This window comes from Nilaparvata lugens, chromosome 9 (assembly GCF_014356525.2).
Source record: "Nilaparvata lugens isolate BPH chromosome 9, ASM1435652v1, whole genome shotgun sequence".
Classification (NCBI taxonomy): Eukaryota; Metazoa; Arthropoda; class Insecta; order Hemiptera; family Delphacidae; genus Nilaparvata; species Nilaparvata lugens.
Genome location: NC_052512.1, coordinates 27,520,090 through 27,543,748, shown reverse-complemented (window position 1 = coordinate 27,543,748; position 23,659 = coordinate 27,520,090). Strand labels below are relative to the sequence as shown.

Below are 23,659 nucleotides of genomic sequence, written 5' to 3'. Positions count from 1 at the left end.
CAAAAAAACAAATCAATTAGCGTTGTGCACATAACACTTCAGTAAAAAACCCAATTGTTGAACAACTCCAAATATTTTTCCATCAACACAATGCATTCACTATTTGGCGGTACGAAGTTCGCCGGGCCAGCTAGTACTTTTATGATATTCAACCGTAGATTTTTTTATCATCCCTAATTCAACATTCAGCTTTATACAACAACATGCTACAATGAGTAGGCCTATGAACAGTTTTGATTGAACATGCCTAGAAATTGTTGTGTCCCTGGGTGTAAATCGAACTATATTATAGAAAAACACCCTTAGTTACAATATTTACTTTTCCCAAAGCTGAGGAAAAAGTGGACAAGGTGTATCATAGGAAAGATTATAAAGTCACTTGCTAACAGTTCGGCTGTGTGTATCAATCATTTTAGAGCATCAGACCTTTTTAAAGAAGACAAGTTCTTGTGTGGAGATGGTTCTTATACTATGTGATGGTGCCTTTCCTACATTTTTTCCAAATCAGCTCTCTTACAACATAATTAAATCGTGTGTAGAGGTATTGGGCAATATATTCCTGAACAATTACTGCAACATGAAGAATAATAATCAGTTGCCCAAGCAAGCAAAGTCGCGAAAATTGAGAAGCTGGAATAAAATAACGATAATTTTATAAGTTATGTGCATGTGAATTCACGTGCATGAGAATGGATTTGAATGCGATGTGCATGAGAATAAATAAAGTCCAGTTACCCTATCAAATAATTACATTTTTAATAAACCTTAATTATATTATTTAGATTAAATTAATTACACTAAACCTTATTCAAACTCTTAAAAATGATTTTGAAGAGTAATAAGTTATTAGAGAGAGCTGGAACCTAGCTGATGGCAGTAAGTTAGTCTACCAACTTTGGCGGCCATCCTGTTGTATGCTCAGGTCCGGTATTTAGGAGGTCCTGATTATAGTCAACTGTCTATACTAACGTTGATGGAAAGATACATTTTCAAGATGTTCGATGTTTTTGAACGGATAGTATTATAGTCCACTAGACAGCTGATTTATGATGAATAATTTTAAAGTCTGATTTTTACGGTGATATTGGCGTTCAAAGGGGTCTCCTTCTTCTTTTGTATGATCCTTGAAATGCAAAATTTCAAAAACCGAATGTTTACGTCGACGCGAAATTCAAAAAGGAGCATATCTGTCAAATTTCATGAAAATCTATTGCTGCGTTTCGCTGTAAATGCGGAACATAAAAACATAAATATAAACGAAAATAAACAAACATATAAACATAAAGAGAAATGCAAAACCGTTGACTTGAATCTTAGACCTCACTTTCGCTCGGTCAATTAACCAGCTGAAATCATGCGTCAATACATGAAGGTCTTCTGTCTGTGTGATAGCTCCCAAATAGCCTCAGCTGATGTCATGAATGAATGGGAAAGCTGTTATAATTGCAAGCAATGAATGCTTCAGTTGACTAAATGATAAATCACAACAATTTTTTCATGCATTTCCAATGAAATCTTTGTTATATCCTGAAAAAGTTCGAAGAAGTGAGTCAATTATTTTGTTGTCCAACGAACTTGACCTGTGTAAAGGTTCGAAGAATACGTGTTCAAAATTTGAGGCTGGTCAATTCTTTCTGAAGCTATTGTAGAACATATAAACAGACGGACAACGACTTTGCTCTCTGGTAAGTCAAAAGTGAGAACTCGTTAACGCTCGTTCGATAAATAAAGAACTCTAATCTGATCAATCACTCTCTCTCTCTCTCTCTTTCTCTCTTCTTCTCTCTTTAGTCTACCTCTCACGAAACTCAAGCTCCAAATCGATTCAGGCAGCAACTCTCATCATCTGCTTGAGCAGTCACTTTAATTGTTTCCTTTTCGACTGAAACTGTATCAAAGCAGAGGAAATAAGAAGGGAGAGAGAGAGAGTGAGAGAGAGAGAGATAGAGAAAGAAGAGAGATAGCAGACAAATTGAGTGATATGTGGTGTAGTGGGAGTATCATGGAAAAAACAATGCGCTGGCGAGGACAAGGTGTAGGAGGAGTAGGAGGAAGAAGAGGAGGAGGAGGAGGAGGAGGGGCGGTAAGAGGAGGAGGAGGAGGTGATGATGAGGAGTATGAGGAGGAGGAATAGGAAGAGGTGGAGGACGGAAAAGATAGTGAAATAACGAAAAGGAGGATGGAAAAGAAGAAAAAGATAAAGTAGAAGAAAAGTAAGAGGGAGCAAAAGAAGAAAGAGCAGTGAGCTTAGGGTAGTTGCAGTAGTTCCTTCCCCTCTCAAGTCACGTGACCTTTGGCCTGATTATCCTGTATCCTTTATCCTGTATCCTTCAAAGATCCATCGAGCAATTTCGACGACAAGCGTATCCTGTCACTACTTCTATCCTGCAAAGGATCAGAGCAGAACAAAAATGTATGATTGAAGTGAAAGTCCTTCGGAAGGATGTGAGGCTTATCTTCAAGGTAATTATTCGACCAATTACTGCTACTTTCTACTAAATAGGGTAGCTCAATGATCTGCCAACGCTTGTCTACTGTCCACAGAAAATACAATACTATATATACATGAGCCTCACAATATACAATATTATAGTGAGAGTGAACTGCCAGCGTATCTTTAAAACAGAGCTTGCGAGTTCTCACTTTTGACTTACCAGAGCTCAAAGTCGTTGTCTGTCTATTTGTATGTTCTACAATAACTTTAGAAATAATTGATCAATCAGCTTCAAATTTTGAACACGTATTCTTCGAACCTTTTTACAGGTCAAGTTGGTTGGACAACATAATTGACTCACTCTTTTTTCCTCTTTCAGGATATAACAAATAACATTGAAAGTACACAAGAGAAACATTTGTAGTTATTCAACATTTAGGCCCGGTTGCAGAAAAGCCGGTTGAATTTTAATTTTAGCCGTGGTTAATTCCACGAGAACCAATCAGAGAAGGCTTTTCTCAAAAGACGGCTTCTCTGATTGGTTCTCGTAGAAATTAATCTCGATTAAAACTTAACCGTTGTGGAATTCATTTCATGAAATTACAACAGTTTTTAATGGATATTATCCATTCATTCATAAAATCAGCTGAGGCTTTTTGGAAGCTTTCATCATCATCACTCAACTGTGATACTATAGTAGAAACGTTCAAATGTATTTATTGTTGTTGTTATTCTATTTGTTAATATTATAATAATAGTCTATTTATTTGTTCTATTTTACAATATTAACCATCATTTCATGATCATTGTGTATATACTACTGTAGAAGTGTGTGACTTGAACTTATCGTTATGTTATATATTGACGTTGTCTATGCTGTAAAGCCTTTTCGACAATAAAATTTTATTTATTTATTATTTATTTATTTACAGACAGACCTTCATGCGTTGTCACATGATTTCAGCTGGATACAATCTCGTAGTCTACAACTTTTACATCAACTACCTGATACGGGTTGAGTTATCAATGTGCGGTTTTCACCATCCATTTTCTTTTGGAACTCTGTATCGAAATCATGTATCATAAGACCACCTTCTCATTCAAAGAATTAATTTGGATTCATATGAGGAACAAAGATGTTTGATGAAGCGACAATTTCGAATAGGTTCCTCAATGAAACCTACTGTCAAATTATTCTTGAAAAAGAAATAGGCCTTTTCAACTGTTTTCATAATTTTCACCAACTCTGTATAATTGAAAGTTGCGGTTTTCTGTATAATTGAAAGTTGCGGTTCTCTTAGATAACAGTACAACAGTTCGTGAGCGACTTCTTCAACCCAGGGGGTCATTAAACCGCGTTAAAGAGCTCTCACTTTTGACTTACTAAAGGCAGTGGCATATCCAGGAAAAAACTTGGGGAGAATCATAACATTGGAATAGAAAACACCTAATTTCAAGTGCCGGTTGCACAAAAGCCGGTTAAATAGTAACCATGATTAATTCCACGAGAACCCATCAAAAAAGCCTTCTCTGATTGGTTCTCGTGAAGTTAACCAAGGTTAAAATTCAACCGGCTTCTGTACAACCAGGCCTAAGACTTATAAAGCACCTAGAATGAAGGCCAAAGTCGTCCATCTGTTTGTATGTTCAACAATAACTCTAGAATGAATTAATCAGCTTCAAATTTCGAACACGTATTTTTCGAACCTCTCTACAGGTCGAGTAAGTTGGACAACAAAATTGACTCACTCCTTCCTCCTTTTTCAGGATATAACAAATAACATTGAAAGTACATGAGAAAAAAATTAGTTAATTATGATTCGATTTTCAATATTCAATTTTTAACTAGTGATCTCAGTGACCCCCACCATACACCATTAATACAGAGACCCTCCTCTTGAGTAGAGTATTCAGGGTGTCATGATGGAAGGTAATGAAGTATGATCACTTGTGTAGTGAGAGGACGGCGAACCAAATAATATAATAGATCGCTTTCAACTCTGGAGCCTCTGAAGTGCTACTAAGTGCTCACTACTTCCCTCTCTCTCCACTCTAACTCAATCTCTCTCTCTCACATACACACTCTCTCTGTCACTCAGTTACAAAGTGATAAATTCGATTTTGATTGTAAAGTGCCGGTAAGCGGAATGGGGGAGCAAGCGTTGATTTTCAGTTCTAACAAAGCACTCAGCAGAGCATGATGCATACTTCAACACTGAAAATACAATTTATTGGATGACACTTCATCAATTTTGTCCCTTTCCAGGGTTTTATTGATTATTGATTGCACCTAGCAATTTTATTAGCTCGAAGCTTTGAGCACGCTCTTTGTTTCACTTTTCAACACTCAGAACATAATATGTAAAGTATGTAGAATAATTGACCGAGCGAAGTGAGGTCTAAGATTCAAGTCTACGGTTTGGCATTTCTCTTAATGTTTAAATGTTTGGATGTTTAAATGTTTATGTGTTTAAATGTTTAGCCTAAATGTTCAAATGTATAAATGTTTAAATGGTCAATTATTTGGCAGTTGTCAAACAAACTGTCAGACAGACAGACTTTATATGCTATCAACTCTATCAACTGGCATGAGTCTTTTTCCTGGAAAACAAATGGGGGGGTCCACCTCATCCTTGAGAAATGGACTTTGTAACCTCCTTCTCGTGCATAGGTAGAGCAGTTTATAAAAAGAACACAGTCATAGTCAAGATATTTCATCTGTAGAACAGCTGTTTTGACGACTTATAAAAAATCATCAAATTTAACCATGATTAATTCCACGAGAACCCATCAAAAAAGCCTTCTCTGATTGGTTCTCGTGAAGTTAACCAAGGTTAAAATTCAACCGGCTTCTGTACAACCAGGCCTAAGACTTATAAAGCACCTAGAATGAAGGCCAAAGTCGTCCGTCTGTTTGTATGTTCAACAATAACTCTAGAATGAATTAATCAATCAGCTTCAAATTTCGAACACGTATTTTTCGAACCTCTCTACAGGTCAAGTAAGTTGGACAACAAAATTGACTCACTCCTTCCTCCTTTTTCAGGAAATAACAAATAACATTGAAAGTACATGAGAAAAAAATTAGTTAATTATGATTCGATTTTCAATATTCAATTTTTAACTAGTGATCTCAGTGACCCCCACCATACACCATTAATACAGAGACCCTCCTCTTGAGTAGAGTATACAGGGTGTCATGATGGAAGGTAATGAAGTATGATCACTTGTGTAGTGAGAGGACGGCGAACCAAATAATATAATAGATCGCTTTCAACTCTGGAGCCTCTGAAGTGCTACTAAGTGCTCACTACTTCCCTCTCTCTCCACTCTAACTCAATCTCTCTCTCTCTCACATACACACTCTCTCTGTCACTCAGTTACAAAGTGATAAATTCGATTTTGATTGTAAAGTGCCGGTAAGCGGAATGGGGGAGCAAGCGTTGATTTTCAGTTCTAACAAAGCACTCAGCAGAGCATGGTGCATACTTCAACACTGAAAATACAATTTATTGGATGACACTTCATCAATTTTGTCCCTTTCCAGGGTTTTATTGATTATTGATTGCACCTAGCAATTTTATTAGCTCGAAGGTTTGAGCACGCTCTTTGTTTCACTTTTCAACACTCAGAACATAATTTTTTCAGCCGTAAAAATTTAAAAATCTTAGTTTTCGTTGTTTTTGAGTGAAAATGGACTAAATTTTAGTAAAGTGAAATCATAACCCTATTTTGGACTTTAAAACTGTTATCTGAATTTGGGAGAGAAATAGTACAAGGAGTATCTTTAGTTTTTCTATGCCAATCAGTGTTTCTTTGTAAAAAATATAAATAAATAATATAAATATATAAATAAAATATGTAAAGTATGTAGAATAATTGACCGAGCGAAGTGAGGTCTAAGATTCAAGTCTACGGTTTGGCATTTCTCTTAATGTTTAAATGTTTAGATGTTTAAATGTTTGAATTTTAAATGTTTAAATGGTCAATTATTTGGCAGTTGTCAAACAAACTGTCAGACAGACAGACTTTATATGCTATCAACTCTATCAACTGGCATGAGTCTTTTTCCTGGAAAACAAATGGGGGGTCCACCTCATCCTTGAGAAATGGACTTTGTAACCTCCTTCTCGTGCATAGGTAGAGCAGTTTATAAAAAGAACACAGTCATAGTCAAGATATTACATCTGTGGAACAACTGTTTTGACGACTTATAAAAAATCATCAAATTTAACAATAATTTATTCACACAAAGAAAAATGTACTCTGAAAACAATATACAATATTATTATCTTAGATTCAAATATGTAGCTGCCAATCATCATTATGCTAATATTTTTGTGTAAGAGAATTTTGATCCTTGAGGTGTCCTTAAGCGCGCCTCTCCACTAGGAAATACTGAAATGAAATGCATCAAACGGGTGATTCTCATAGAACATAATCTTATGAACTTATGTCATTGTGCGAAATATCAATGTGAAGACTATGTAGTTGGTGATGATGGTTGAAGCTGAAAATTAGGTGTTTTTCACAATACAAGGAGTATTGTTGTCAGGTGTACCTGGAAATCTATATGAGATATAGCGCTCTACCTGATCTCAGATTGTAGAGCACAAAAATACGCCCAGAGAGATTGTTAATCATAATAATAATAGTCCCAATATCTGTAAAAATTCCAGGAGCTCCACCCCATCACTGCAAAGTTTGATTTTAGATTCCCAATAATTATCAGGCTTCAGATACAATTTAAACGAAAAATTTCGAGTGGGGAAGATTGAGCATGGAAATCTCTACAATTAATGTTCAGTAGCATTTCCACCTAAAATCGAAAATAAGCACAAAATTCGAGAAAATGTGATTATCCAATAATAATTACAAACTATTGACAACTGTTGATTCTATTAAATGATTCACTATGAAGAGATAGCAGACCTCGTATGTCTCCAGCGTTATTGCCCTGTCAACAGCTGGCTCAGAACTTTGTTTATAAGTACACTTGAGATGCGCGTGAACACTAGTGTCAGGTGATCAATTTTCATAGCAGCAAGGAAAGTTGTGTGAGTGCGCCACCCCAGATTTTTGAACTATTTATCTATCTTCTATCTATATATATAAAAGCGAAATGGCACTCACTCACTGACTGACTGATTGATTCACTCGCACTCACTCACTCGCAGAACTGAAAATCTACCAGACCAAAAACATTCAAATTTGATAGGTATGTTCAGTTGGCCCTTTAGAGGCGCACTAAGAAATCTTTTGGCAATATTTTAACTCTAAGGGTGGTTTTTAAGGGTTTAAAGTTCGTCTTTTAGGCATGTATATTCTTCTTATTCCAATATCTTAAAATAATAATTGAAATGTCCATACCATATGTTGATATAGAACTATAATCTAGAGAGAGTACCTCTTCGAAACAGTTGTTCTGGTAACTAAATTAAAAAATCTGTTGTGGCGCACTCACACAACTTTCCTTGCCGTTATGAAAATTGATCACCTGACGCGTGTAAACGCGCATCTCAAGTCAAAGATCTGAGCCAGCTGGTGACAGATCAATAACGCTGGATACACACGAGATCTGCTATCTCTTCATAGTGAATGATTTAATAGAATCAACAGTTGCCAACAGTAGTTTGCAATAATTGAATAATTACATTTTCTCAAATTTCAAGCTTATTTTTAATTTTAGGTGAAAATGTTACTGAACATTAATTGTAGAGATTCTCATGTTCAATCTATTCCACTCAAAATTGTTTGTTTAAATTGTATCTGAAGCCTGATAATTGAGAATATAAAATCAAACTTTGCATAGATGGGGCGGAGCTCCTGAAATTTTTACAGATATGGGACTCGTGGCAGTTGATATAGCTTATCAATGACTATTTTAGGTATAAATTTGATCAAAATCGTTGAAGCCATTTTCGAGAAAATCGCGAAAAACCCTGTTTTTGACAACATTTTCGCCATTTTAGCCGCCATCTTGAATCGCATTCGATCGAAATTGTTCGTGTCGGATCCTTATAGTGTAAGGACCTTAAGTTCCAAATTTCAAGTCATTCCGTTAATTGGGAGATGAGATATCGTGTACACAGACGCACATACACTCATACACACACACATACAGACCAATACCCAAAAACCACTTTTTTGGACTCAGGGGACCTTGGTATAGAAATTTGGGTACCTTAATTTTTTTCGGAAAGCAATACTTTCCTTACCTATGGTAATAGGGCAAGGAAAGTAAAAATTTTGTCAGGTTGGCATTAAGTGATAACGCCAAAGATACGCCTAAAATTAGAGTTTTCTCAGATTTTCTGCGTTTCCTCACCTTTTTCCATAATTGATGGAAATATATTAAAAAAATTCAGTACACAGGTTTAGCTGAGGTGCAAGAATTTCGTTCGCCAAAAATACGCCGATATAGTAACAGGTGTTTTCCGAGATCAAATTGACATAATACGTTCAAATTCGGTACAGAGGCTCCGCTGAGAGGCTCCGCATGCAGGCGAGCGAAGCGATCCCGCTGATCTCATTTTTGGACGATCCAGGCTAGACGGATATGGCGAGCGAAGCTAGCCTGACGGCTAGTAGTGAATAATTCAAGATGAAACCGTTTCGCCTGTTAGTCCTTCCCCAATCATTTTAAAGAATTATTGTGTTCTGTTTATCAATAAATAAATAACGAGCGAAGCTCGGTGCCCCGACATTATATTATATATCATAAAAACATCTGAATAGAAATTGCTTGTTTAATAGTATAGGATAAGCAGACAAGTGGATTATTCATTGCATGCATTACACAGATGTCTGGAGAAGCCGGTGAACAGGGTGACACCAGATACTTGTGGATGAGAAAACTGCGTGAGGTCTACTGTTCACAGAACTACTAGTACCTATGAGCAACGAAGTCTGAGATATATTACTTTTAACATGAAGAGGAGAAACTCATTTCTCCCTCCACAGTTTGTAGCGTAGACACAGACAGACATCCTGCGCACAATTGGATGCGCCGTGTCATTTTGCTTTATGCTCTTGTGATGAAAACAATATTATACCTGCTGACCAGTATATGACTTGGAGCATTGCCAGCAATTGCTGGAAGGGGAGTGTTGGTGCGTCGCGTTGCAAAGCTCTCTTACACAGACACAAAAGAAGGAGAATGCTGCTAGGTAGTGGGAGTGATTAGTGGAGGATAGAGCATCGGACCTCTCCATCTTCGAGAAAGAGCCGTGTTAAAAGTAATTTCTCTCCCACTTTAGGCCTACAATTATCAAATGAGTTACACTAAAAATGGACAACTGGTTTTCAATAACAACACAACTTATAAATATAAATAAAATTATTTAATCATCAATAAACTAATCTTAGTTCAATATTAATTGAATTCGACATTCATGTATTGAATATTCATTTGGAACACAATAGATTACCTATCATTACAGAATAAATTAAAATTTTCCTATTGCATGCCTTTAATAATGCACTTGTAAATAATTTTATAAGTACTTAACTTCTTCAAGACTACAAGACTTTTGAAAAATCCTTTTATAAATAAAAAACAAAATCTAATTCTTTTTTAGAAAAAAATATAATAATTATTATAATACAACAAGTGTAAAAGCCTGATTTCCAGTGAAATTCTGTTATGTTAGTCAAAGACGGTTACCATCAATTCTTATGGAAGTCTGTCTACAGATGGAAAAATAATTATCGATTCTAATGGAAGTGATGACGCAAGGCAACTTTGTCAAGACATAGAATACATATAACAGTACTTCTTATGGGAGTGTTTACACATAAGACGACTACAAACTACAATTTATTGATGTTGTGATTAAATAATTCAAAAAGGGTACCGAGATTTTTATTTTTCTTTCTATTTTTATTAAAAGTAGCCCTATACAGAAAAGAGATATACAATTTATTGTGTTTAAAGATGACCTATGTGTGAACAATACCGTTGTATTCTCTGTTCTCTGGTTGAAGTAACATAGATTGTATACTATCAGAAAGTCAAAGTTGGTCAATGTTGATTATATGAACACCCCCATAAGAAGCAATGATAATATTTTTTTGCCCTGCAGAATATTCATTGAAAAGCAGGAAATTTGTTTGGCAGTGCTAATATAAAAAAGAAACAAGAAATCTGACTCTAACATAATAAAATAAACACCAACTTATACTGAAAAAAAAACTTTTTTTTAAATAAGTAATGTCAAAATTGCTGGACAAATTTTTATTTGTCCTCCACTTTCTTTGCATTATCATGCAAAGAGCTTTAGTGATATTTATCAATCTGACAGCATTCCTTATAAATAATTGTGTTAGCATCAATGTATCCCATTCAACCAATCCTGACAGTTTACGGTGATTTCATAGCCTAATAATATTTTGGACAACATTAATATTTTATCAACATTTTTGGAGAGAAATAGTACAGGCTCATGCCCGGTTTCAGAGTCGTTACATAAAATCAAACATAGCTATGTGAGACATGAGGGGTATTCACAATGTTGTTTTAGCCCAACGTTAGTAGACAGAAGGTTGATCACTCACAGGTGAAAGATTCGAAGTGGTGGGGAAAACGCCAGCGTGACGTCACGTGTAGTAAAAAAGTGATAGAGTAACCACACTGAGCATACAGTTTATTCACTGTATCTTCAAATACATCGTCGTTTAATCCCCTCAAGATTGACCTAGAACTTAAAAATTCTCCATATCGATTGAATCACTGATTCTAATGATGTTGTTAAATACTTCAAGTTCATTCAACTTGTATGAATAAAGTTAAGTTGAAAGTTTTTCAAGAATCTAAAAACGTGACACGAAAAAGATAATAAGCTGGAAATGGAAAAGCGTTAGTAGACAACGTTATACTATTATAATTTCAGATTAACCCATAAAAAAATCTTGATAAACCAATGCATTGCAATAATCCGATAAACCGATCCCAATAAATCCGAAGAATTTCATTCATATAAATGCACTGAACATATGCTGGTATCGAGCACATGTTCTACGAGAATCAAAATATCTCATCCCTGAAATTCACAAGCTGATGTATAGCCAAACTACAAAATATAAACACGACCTAGAAGATGAAGAAACCTTGAGGATTTGAAAGGGAAGGTTAGGAGGTAGGGTTTTTGCTTTTATATGGCAAAATACTTGTATTATTCAAATGTTTTGATAATTATTGTAAAGCAGAAACAGAAATCTTGCATGTCAGAAAATGTTTGTGTTATATAATTTGACTATACGTCACCGTATGATTCTCAAGAATGCGATATTCTGCCTACTCTGTACTACAGCCTACGTCACGACTGCATTTCCCCCACTCCAATTGCATTTCAACTAAAATACTATAGATGAGTGATCAACCTTCTGTCTACTAACGTTGGTTTTAGCCAGCTAAAGTGCTATTTGATAACTCTGGATTGTGAACGCCCCATCTAAAACCATCTGCTATTAGCTAACTGCAGTAGCGATCCAAGCGGATAATTTGTGTAACTTGAAGTTAGTTTGAAAAAGTAAGATTATAAACATATGGCTGCTGTTTCAACAGAGATAGCTAGAGTTAGCGGACTCTGACCAGCGCTATCTGCTATCTCGTCTGTTAATTTTTTCAAGCATTGAGTTAACACAGACTTAAAGCAAATAGCTGGAAATAGCGAATAGCTCGACTTAGCCAGCTAACTCCAGCATTGTGAATACTCCTATAGTTTAAAATCACTGACATAATTGGTTGGTCGTTGCACAGTCGTTTGCCGAAGCCCATTTAGCTATTTATCTCGAATTAGCATCACACATAAGTCACACTGCAGCTCTCTTCACTTTTTTCCGTACATGCTTCTATCCAACCAATGTCTGGGCATCGGGCAAAGTTCTAATCAACATCACTGTGAACAGTCCTAAAAGACCTAACATAAAATTGATAAACAATATGGCGACTCTTGGCTTTTGGCAAGATTTGTCACCATATTTAGCGATTTGGAGGTTATAAGCAAATTAAAAAAAGATAAAGAGGGGAAAGAGGAGTGTGGGAAGAAGAAGGATATCCTGGCTGCGTAATTTAAGAGAATGGTATGGCTGCAACTCAAGGGAACTGTTCAAGGCTGCAATCAATAAAGTGAAAATTGCCGTGATGATTTCCAACCTCCGATAGGAGAAGGAACCAGAAGAAGAAGAAGGGAGAGAAAAAATAACTTACTTATATACAGATGGTTTTTGTAAACATCTTTCAAAAAAAAGCTATCACAACCTCTAAAATGCATATGGCGGGAGTAGATATTGGATTCAACAGCACGATTTCGGGCCCATAACTTAACTGACCGTTTTTAGCTAAGATACATAAAAAATAAGCTCTTTCTAACGACTGTGCAACGAAATCATGTGTTTAATTGGGCGTTTTTTAGTTTTATGGGAGCTCTAGTTTACTTTGACATCTGTGCAACGAAAAGTGGAGTTATGGCTTCATAAATAAGTTGAATGCCTGATTTTAACTTTATATGACGACTCTGCAACCGGGCACCAGCCTAATATTTTTCCTCCATGTTCATAATAAATTATACATATTTTTTACATAATTTATACATTATTATGAGTATAGTGTTTTGTACAATAAATGAATAAATGAAAATTCCACAACACAAAACTCTATTACTAATTGGACTATAAACAATAATTTGAATGTATGATCAAGTTGTTAATAAATATTTCAATCATTGATCATTTTCAATAAGAATTGTTGAAAAAAGTTTTTTCAGACCTCATTAGATTTCAAATTGAAATTTAGTTCCAAATTAGGAAATGACATTGGGTTCTACGGCAAGGCAGAACATCCAAAAGGATCCGTCTGCCGATAAAAGCTATATGAATAAATAAAAAATAAGTTCCAAATTTGAGAATATGAAAAATACTCATCCATGCTCAATATTGGGACATTATTCATTTATTTACTTGTATATTGATAGATTGTATCATTCTCAACTGTGGATGATTGGTGAAGGAACAACAGTAGGCTTAAAGCCTACAACAGTTCCTTTTAATGAATATAGCCAATAAATATATTTATGAAGAATGCTGGTAGTTGACTTGAATATACATAAATATTGAGATTATGGAGGTTAAAATTATAATTCTGGGGAGAATTATAAGGGTTTTAATTAATTCATTTAAAATTATTCATTTTGGGAATCCTAAAAGGGGGGGGAGACCTCTTAGGGATAATACGACTTCTTCCTATTATCCCATGAAAGCTCACTTCATTGAATAAATTATTAGTGAACAATTATTATTCTTTGATCATAATATACGGGTATCTGATAATAATCATCAATGATATTGAATGCTTAATATAGTTGTCTAAAAGTTTAAAAAATAAAATTAATTCCACAGCACTTCAGAATACCAACTAAGTACTTATTCTAAATGCTATCTACAAAATTGATGAGACTTTAAATCTTGTCAAAATTCCACGTTTTGGAAAAGTTCCACAACATCAATATTCAATCTCTCTACAGAAGAATCTTTATTTTACAACTATTTACAACAAATACTGTTAGCTCTTTCATTGTTCACTGTTATTTCACACATTGGCAGACCGCAAATTTGTGAAAAATCTTTCAAGTACCAATGGTACACTTTTCTATCCAGCAGAGCGCAAAGATAAATTGGAAAACATTGCTTTGAATACTACGATGTGTCATTCAAAATTGCATACTTGAATTATGTATGTAGATTGAGACTTCAGCTTCCAGTCGATAAATTTTTAGGTTACCTGGAAGCTGAAGTCTTGACTTTTTTACTGATAGTTGAACATTGCAAAGTATCAACTTGAGAAAAGACGAAAATGGTATTCTCAAAAATTTACTTAATAAAGTAAGAAGACATTATACAGTAATAAACTACGAGCAAATGTAACTCATACTCGGCAACGCTATGAGAAAAACACGAATAGATGCATTATTGAACCTCATTGTTTCCAAGCTCACTGCAAACGTTCTAGGGTGTGCACATTGAGAACGGTCAGGCGTTCAGAGTTACAAGTTCTTGCAAACTGAATTTAATTATTATTGAATTAGTACAAGAGAGAGACGCTTCTTAAGTTGATTCTGAAGCTACATTACTAGCTTTTTGATGAATAGTATCTTGTTATTCTTCAAATTAAAATTTATTTCACACTCATAAATACATATACAGAAATCAAACAAAGTTCAGCATGACAATACAATATTCAACTCGAATTTAATAATAGGAAGTGAAAAAACCACTGTCATAAGATGACTCTTGTTCGCCAGTGGGAGTAGGAGATACGATTATCTTACGCTTAACTTGATTTCAATTGAGTTAGCACAGAAGCAAATGGCCTATATAAACAGAATAGAAAATAATAAAACGAAGAATTGAAAAAAAAATACAAAAAAAAATAAAAATAGAAAACATTACATGGGAAATAGGATGAGGGAAACCCGTAATTCGTATATGAAAAAATAACAAAATATTTAAATTGAAATAAGAATTCTGGCAAATCGTAATATTCTTATACGAGAAAAAAATCACAAAAATATTCAAATAAAAATTCTGGCAAATCGTAATTCTTATACGAAACAAAAAAAAAAAAAATACAAAATATTCGAATTCAAATATAAATTCTGGCAAATCCAATCTTTTATGTTATTTGGGACAGTTTTGGTATATGGAAATTCAATGAGATCTGTAGGAAATTTATTAATTATTTTTGGACCTATATAAATGATCTGTTCATGGATGATTGTCCAATCTGAGTCATAAAAGTATTCTTCATTTGGGAGTTCCTCAGGTCGGCCATATTTCAATTTGTCTTGCCTACTAGATGAACATAACTCTTTAATTGCGTTAAAAAGTGAAAGGAAAGGTGAGGTTTTCGCTTTTGAATGGCAATATGCTCATACTATTCGAAATGTTTTGATTATTTTAGATAATGATAATATGAAAATATGAAATACTGGGCAATTTTACACTCTACATTTTATATTGAATCGAGAAATACAACTAGAATGAATGTGGATGCTATCAACGACAACCTTAAAACTAAGCATAAATTGAATTTTCAACTTTTCTCCACATCTAAAAAGTTGTCAATTGAAATGAAATGTATTTGTCAGTTGAAAATTAAGAGCAAAAAGTTTTGACTGGATTGAGATTTGAACTACGAGCAGTTCTGTTGCAATCAAATATTATTATACCAATGCACACACAAGTCGCGATGGAACGGACATTACTTTTTGCATGTTTATATAAACATATGGTCCAATGCAAACAGAAGTAGCGTAGCGAAACGCCAATCGAGTTCGCATTTGTTTTAGTTACTTATATAGAATTGGCGTGAAAGTGGCAAAAAGACAGCGTCAAGCCACCGCCACTCAATTGGGCCTTAGTGTGTTGGTGTTTGTCTTTTGTGCTTATATATGTATGAAGCTTTAAGGTCTGTGTTTAGAAGCAGCAAAAATCTCATTCTAATTATCAAGAATAAGTTGAATTAATAAATTAAAAATAAAATACCTATAACCATCATAAGTTAATTCAGAATCTTTGTGCAAAATTTCAAATACCTAAATCAGTTAGGTGGATCAGGTGTGGTGATGAACGAACAGATAATCCAAAGCATCTTTTACTATATTATAGAAGAAGAGAATACTGTGCCGAAAAACCATGTAATGTAGTCAAATTCTGGTGTAAATTTGAAAAATTCCATTGAAACATGCATTTTTACAATTTTTGATTTCAATTGCAGTTATATCAATAATGAACCTCCAATATTACTGTGCAAGAAGAATTGAATTAAGATGAATAACACCAAAAAATTTAAAAATATAACAAAATACTGATAAATCATTGAAAAATATCATTTTTCAAAGTGTTGTTCAACATGCATTTTTCACAATTCCTGCCAATAATTCACAGATTTTACTCATAAAAACGTTCCATAAGATGAATAACACCAAAAAATTTAAAAATATAACAAAATACTGATAAATCATTGAAAAATATCATTTTTCAAAGTGTTGTTCAACATGCATTTTTCACAATTCCTGCCAATGATTCACAGATTTTACTCATAAAAGTCCAATGATGAAGAGTAGTCAACAAAGTTTTACTGAAAATTATTGCAAAATCCTAGATATTAGTATTTTTTCGCAATTTCTGACAAAAATTCTGCCACTATAACAATGAGAAACTTGGAAGGAGAGACCAGATAAGTTGAATATTCCAAAGAAAAACACTCTCATTATATACAAACGTCACGTAATATAAAATAATAATGAGTAAAAAATATTGATAAATTCCGTTTCAACCCTTTTTAAAATGTTTGCCAGCAATTTACAGATCTTATTGAAAGAAACCCTTCATATTACAGTCCAAATCTTGGATAAGTTGATTATTACCAAAAATCGTCTCTACTTGTAATCCGCCATGTACCGGATATAGCATCTATGTTCTTATAAGGGACAGTTCACACATGACAACTTATCCAGGAATGGAATAGCATGTGAGTGTACACACAGACTCCAACTCCAATTGAGAAAAAAGTCGGCCTAAGTATGAGCTCTGCCATAAGAACCAACGTTTTTCAATTTTGTTCACGCTTCCATAGAAAACCTTGTATATTGTATAGGAAAAGAGTGTGTACTATTGCCACAAGCCGGCATAGTTGCCCTCCATATTGGCGGGCAGAGGTCCGCCGGCACAGAACAGTCTTGTCCCCGAGGCATCGTAGCAGTGCGTGTATATAGCTGGCACCTGCTTCGCCTGGGGATGCAGGTTTTCCATCACATCGTCATCGTTAAAGTTCTGCAACATATGATGTATATATATTGTTACTACATTCACTACACTCTGTCACATTTTTTATTGCAGACTAGCAATAATAATCATCTATCCTCTACAAAATCTTCCTCTACAATTATTCTTCCATCTTATTATATATATATATATTATATATATATATATATATATATTATATATATATATATATAATATATATATATATATATATATATATATACACTCTAGCACTTAACAGAAAACACGTTAAAGTTTTGTAATAGAAATATAAACACTTAAAAACTTAAATTTAAACGAGAATTTTCGGGGAGCTGGGCCCCCTTTGAGTGATGAGATTTGAACATTCTAACGGTCGTGACCACAGAGACGCGGTAGAAACCTTGTGCAGACCATAGAGCACAAACGAATGGAGGCGCACTGATTGAAGGAGCACTATGGGATCAGTTGGTGGGCCATGATGGGTTATTTCAAGCGGGAGATTTCAAATTTGAGTGGGTTATGGATAAGGAAAGGTGTAGATTATGAATTGATAGAAAAGAGGAGATTTAAAATTAGAAATCCGAAATGAAGTAGAATAAAATTAGAAAATTGAATTATAGAATTGAATTGGAATTAAATTTATTTTTATTTCTATTTCAATTTTCATTTTTATTGAAAATTTATTATATATTTGATAGCTGTGAAATTTCTTATATATGATGGAATTTATTTCAATTTAATTGGACAGTTGGTGTGGAGTAGATAGTTATGGTACTATTGCTGTCTGTTAAGACCAGGACTGGAAGCAGCTCCAAGCACCCAAATAAAAGCCAATTCTTTCGTCTTGACATCTATGGAGGGGGCTGTGGGAGGGAGAGTGGCAAGGACTTTGACTTTGAAGCATTTATCAAAGTTCTTGTTGTGCTCAGAGCCATGGGGTGGGATGGGTAGGGAAGTATTATTTTTAAAGGAAGCCCTGTGATTGTTAATCCGGAGGTTTAGGGCAGTGGTGGTTTCACATATTGTGGTGCGGTATTTTACTCGCCTCACATATGTAGAGAGATTTGCCAAATCATGTAGTGCTGAATCTAAATGCCTCACGTTGGGCCGGCAAATCATGTGGAGCGGTATTTGATGGCTTCACACATGTAGAGTGAATCTTGTACTGAGTCAATGGTGTAGCGGCTATAAATTTTGTAATTGCGTGCGTGGACGCTGAGTGAACACCAGACTGATTGACTCACTACAAGACTCAATACAATTGTCGGAATCGCGGGAGGCCTAAACGCTCGCTCACCCTTGATTCCTCTAATGACAAATTGTATAATGATGAAATTTTTATAAGCAGTGTAGCGATCGCTAAACACTGAATACGGATACCTTAAAATTATTACCTGTGAAGAATGAGCATACAAAATCATACAGGTCGAGCAAAAATCCCGATGTAGATAATTTACGGGACTGTGTCTCTAATAAGTTCTGAAGGATTGAAATACGGTATTTGAACCAAATATCGTTCAGAATATACTTCGAGAACAGAGTCTTGTCGGGTTTTAAGCTCTAATGTAGGAATTTATATGATCTACGGTTGCCACTGCTGTACAATTGATGCGTTCGCTCCCAAGTCGAGGTAGGTAACAGATAAAAGCCGATATATGAGCAGGTAAGGACAAAGAATAAATATCTCGATCTGACCCCACTCGCTACATCCACTTAGACCTGTTCCAATATCCAGCTTAATTCAATTATTCCAATGATCGTATTCGATCGGTTCTTGATGATATAGAACGTATCAGACACAATAATTGACAGGCTTAAGAAATAATCGAACTCAGAAAGCGAATTAACAAAACTGAAATATATTACAATAAAATATGTAATCATACAGTGCAGGTTCAGAATTTGATTTACAGGTTGATAATAATTTAGCATTAACAAAAGGAGTTAAAAATGTTCTTGTACTTGCATGATACCATGCGTGATTCGACAGAATTTTACAATTGATAAAGTTGAACAGTTTTGAAAAAATAATGAAAAAATGAATTATAAAAAATATTTTAAAATTGCTCGGGGTCGTGGTTCAGGCAGCGGAGGATAGTTAATCAACTACAAATTCTTATAAATTTAATATGAATAAATTCTAGACTCTTAAATGCTAAAGCGCTTGTCGGCGTGGCCAATAATTTAACGAAGAAAATTTTATACTTTTCTGCACTGAAATATTTTCAAAGCGTAGATTGGGGCCCCTTTTAAAACTTATAACTCACGTGAATTTCCTTGGCGGTCGTGGTTTTCTTCTTTAGATCAAAAATCGTTTGATCGGCGGCAATCCAGGCTTCGGTTTCAGCACGTGGGGAATTTTGATTTGATATCTCCTTCACCGAATTAATTAAGGGATAATTTACTTTAAACTTCTAATTTATCGATTGATGAAAACAGAAATTTACAAATAACAAATAAATTGGCCTAAAATATCGGCTCACAAATAGAACATTTAAAATCGAACAAGAATTTTCACAAATAGGTCTTGGTAACTATAAAAAGAGATCTGCACGGAGAGGATTTCAAAAGGGAAGTGCTGTCTTTTCTCTCAGCTTCTTGGCTAGACCTTTCTTCTCAGAATCTCGATGTAATAATTTGCATAAAAATTTGCCATTGGTAGAACGCTTGTGACGTAGACGTGACGTCAATGGCAGGCAGTAGAATATAATTCTTTAATTACAATAATAATTCAATTTGTGTAATTCTTAAAACTGCTTAATCTTATAGACATAGTTCCTCTCATACAATGTACATGTGCTAGCGTAAATGATAAGGCAGGGTTGGTGTCTGATAATAGATTAACATGTGTTGCTTTCAAACGATCACCTTCTTGGTGCTATTTCGATGCACTGTGATTGGCTTAGACCTGCCAAAGAGATTTAATTTCCATGTGGTTCAGTTGAATTAAATCATTAATAAATTAATATTCTTATACAATTTTTGTTAGGTTTGAGACTGTTATAATTAATTTCTGCCATTTTATCAATAATATAATTTCATGCTATGACCTATTTAGTTACAATAAGACCTGACATATAATATAATTTCTTAAATAATAAGTAATTTCAACGATAACACATACATTTTATTTTTTTATTTGAAATTCTTGATCCTTTATTGATAGTTTTATAATTTTTAGAGATGGTATTATATCTTACGTGAAGCCAGCGTGACATTTGACAATACTTTGAATCAGTCAGCTGCGTTCGAAACTGTTTTAAAAACATCTGATCGATAGTAAACAAAGTGTAACCTCAAAATCAGTGAGCGATTCATAAATAATTTGTGCTTTATTTGCAAAATAATTATAATTTTATTGAATAATTTTCCTAGAAAATATTCGGTACAGAACGGTACTCTTATCAAATATACAGTTATTGATAAGTAAGCTTTATCGCTCGGTCGCTAACTATTCCTTTAGCAAATTCTTTCATTTTAAAAGGTAATCACAATTTTTTCTCTCTTCTCATGAGATCTATTTGAAAGATTCATCACACAAAAGCCCCCAGGATATTTTAAATAGGTAATTGGGAGACGAGTCGAAACAATGACTATTTGAAAAATCCGATATTGTGATGAATACACTATTTCATCTCCTTACTTCTACGAAAACTCAACACTTAACACTAAAAACAATATATCGTGCACTTTTGGCTACAAGAAAATAAATAATTGATTGTTCCTTTCATTGGATACAATCGAAATACAATAATTAATGAGGTCTCTTTGGATCCTTCATTAAAACAACTCCACAACTTCCATTCACGGGTGGCTTATGAGCAGACCCATAACTATAACAAATATACAAGATTTCACATATTACTTCTTAAGATTTGAACAGTATTTGCAACAAATATAGATTTTCATCATTTTTTCATGGTTATTACAAGTTTCGACTCTTTGGTTTGGCTTTTACATAAATTGGGTGAGAGTGTGATTTTACTTCGGTGACTTGACAATCGTCTACCGTTTGACTCGAGCAATTTCTTATCTGCGCTTAGTACGTTGCGTACAAACAGGGTTACACTTGAAATGGCTTTCTTGATTTTTATCAATGTTGGTTACAAATATTAAGTCTTTAAGATTATATTTATCAATTTGAATTTCAATTCATGATCTTTTGATGCAACAGTAATAAATTTCACATTTGAAGGTAAGAATTTCATTTTCTTTGGAGTTTTTTAGAGATACATTCATATGACATAAAACATGCGCATTTCGTGCAAGTTAACATAAATATATATTTTTGGTTGCGTTTTTTCTTATAATTTCACATTAAATAATAGGTTACATTAATTGAATAACGATATTGCTTTGATTCCTATACATTGACTCTGTGATTTCGCACACATTGGTTGGTGTGACGAAGAAAATTATCAAACAGGCTTTGGTTCTGAATAGATTTCTTGATCGATTCTGTATTTCAAGGTTAGATTGACGTATTTTTCAAATAAACTTTGTTTATTTTCTTTCCTCCTATTCACTACTAACTTCTTGTTATTTCTAATTTACGATTATTCTCCGTTGATAATACAATTCTTGTTTCTGTTTTTCAGTTGTGCGGATTGTACTAGGCGATTTTTCCTGTGGTGACTGTGACATGAGGCGGATGGCTTGATTAGGTTGGTAATTTTTAAAGTTGTTTTCAGTTTTGTTTTCTTGACTTAAAGTTGATTTCAATTTCTTCATTTGATGTGGATTAATAATATTTCCTTATTAGCTGAGATACGGCGAAGTTAAGGTTATGTTGATTAGGCTGCAGTAAAAGATGCTAGTATGCAAAGATGTGATTCGATGTGTAGGCTGTGATTATGAAGTGTTTGATAATTTGTGTAATTTACAACGTAGATTCCAGTTAATTCAAAAATTATTTCTCTCTCAAGCCCCCATCTAAATTTGATTTCTGATTTGTTTCAAAGTTTCTGTTCCAATTTGCAACTATCCGTTTTACTAAACTCGGCTTAAAACGAATGTGCCGATGGTGTAGATCATTTCCTACAAACTCATTTCCTCTTGGTCGGCCGGTAACATGCAGTTTGATATTTTTAAACCTTACATGCCGGTGGTGTCTGTGGGTTTTTTCAAATAATCTTTTTCTTTTCTGCATGGTGGTGTTCAGTCTATTTGATTTTAACCGGACATGACTGCGGTGGTTGTAGGCCCTTCTTGATGATTTTCTTCTCTCTTGCATGGCGGTGAAAAATCTGATATTCAACTTCAGCCTAACATGCCGGCGGTGTAGATGAATTCTATTAGATGATTTTCTTCTTTGACGTCTTGTTTGTTGTTTTGATTCATGGGTTTTCAGTTTTGGTTGTGATTTTGATTTGTTGTGAATTTTTGTTTTATTTCTATTGTCTGGCGAACTATCTTCATGAGTGCTGGGTTTATCTGTTGTAGATGCTGTCTTCGGTGGATGGACGGTGATGCGGGCGGTCGGCGGTCCGGGCTGCTCTTCAACGTGGTCGGCAACGTCCTTGGACTCCTGGTGTCCGGCGCGCGGTGGTACGGCTGGCCCCTCTATGCCATGGATGATGTCCTCAGCTTGGTGGGTGGTGTCGTCCGGCTCCTCTTGGCATTCTGCGGGCGGTGATACGGGCTGTCCCTCTACCCGATGGATGTCGTCCTCGGCCTGGCGGGTGATGTCGACTGGTTCCTCTCGGCGTTCGGCGGGGTGCGGCGCGACTCCAGTCTTGACATTCTCGGTGGGTTGGTTTTCCATACATGTGTTATGTTCGCTTGCTTGTTTGACTTTAACCACCTTTATTGTATCCTTCTCCACATGTATATGTTTCTTAATGCTGACTTCGACGCTGATTTTTCCCATATGCATATCTTCAGATATCCTATCCAATCGGTTATTTGTTTCTAAAATTGATTTATCCAGACACTCAGCTAATTTTTTGATGGTTTTATCTGTGTCACGGAATGCTCCATCCATCCGCTGACTCAACTTCTCTAAACCCTGTTCATTTACCTTCTTTGCTTCTTGAACTTCCTTTTTTAATTCTTCCTTTGTTTGGTCGCTTTTTTCATTTAGATTGTTTATAGCTTCATTTGTTTTCTTCGATGCTTCTTTTATTTGTTTGTTGTCTTCCTTTAATTCTTCCTTTGTTCGTTTGTTGTCTTCTTTTAAGTTGTTTATTGCTTCATTTGTTTTCTCATTCATCTTGGTTATTGCTTTCAGGAGGGTGTCCATATCCATGGCGGGATCGGGTGTACATCTAACGGTCATCCGCTGGTTCTTCATCCGAGCAACGGTATGAGAAATGGGAGTTCCTGTCTCGGGGGCGTCGTCGTCCGTATGCTCTCCCGATGTTTCGTCCTCCGGCTCTTGGGCTGCCGACGGATCTTCCACTAGGATGCAGCTCTCCTCCA

At 34.9% G+C, this 23,659-nt stretch overlaps 2 protein-coding genes across 4 annotated transcripts in view; one reads left to right on the top strand and one right to left on the bottom strand.

The window, feature by feature from the left end:
• Positions 1-23,648, top strand: part of LOC120353092 — a 244,618-nt gene extending 220,970 nt beyond the window's left edge. Inside the window, exons 1-3 of one of the 3 annotated variants that reach the window (XM_039435727.1) lie at positions 21,826-21,903; positions 22,682-22,986; positions 23,469-23,648. In XM_039435727.1, the coding sequence (XP_039291661.1) occupies positions 22,708-22,986; positions 23,469-23,642 (453 nt within the window). In that variant the 5' untranslated portion in view covers positions 21,826-21,903; positions 22,682-22,707 and the 3' untranslated portion in view covers positions 23,643-23,648. Of the gene's footprint in view, positions 1-21,825; positions 21,904-22,415; positions 22,987-23,468 lie in introns of those variants that run through there. The other 2 variants (XM_039435726.1, XM_039435730.1) reach the window with 2 other exon arrangements.
• The window catches only part of LOC111056209 (DDB1- and CUL4-associated factor 12), a 43,800-nt gene continuing 33,028 nt past the window's right edge, over positions 12,888-23,659 (bottom strand). Inside the window, exon 8 of the mRNA XM_039435725.1 lies at positions 12,888-17,266. Within this exon, the coding sequence (XP_039291659.1) occupies positions 17,105-17,266 (162 nt within the window). The 3' untranslated portion in view covers positions 12,888-17,104. The remainder of the gene's footprint in view (positions 17,267-23,659) is intronic.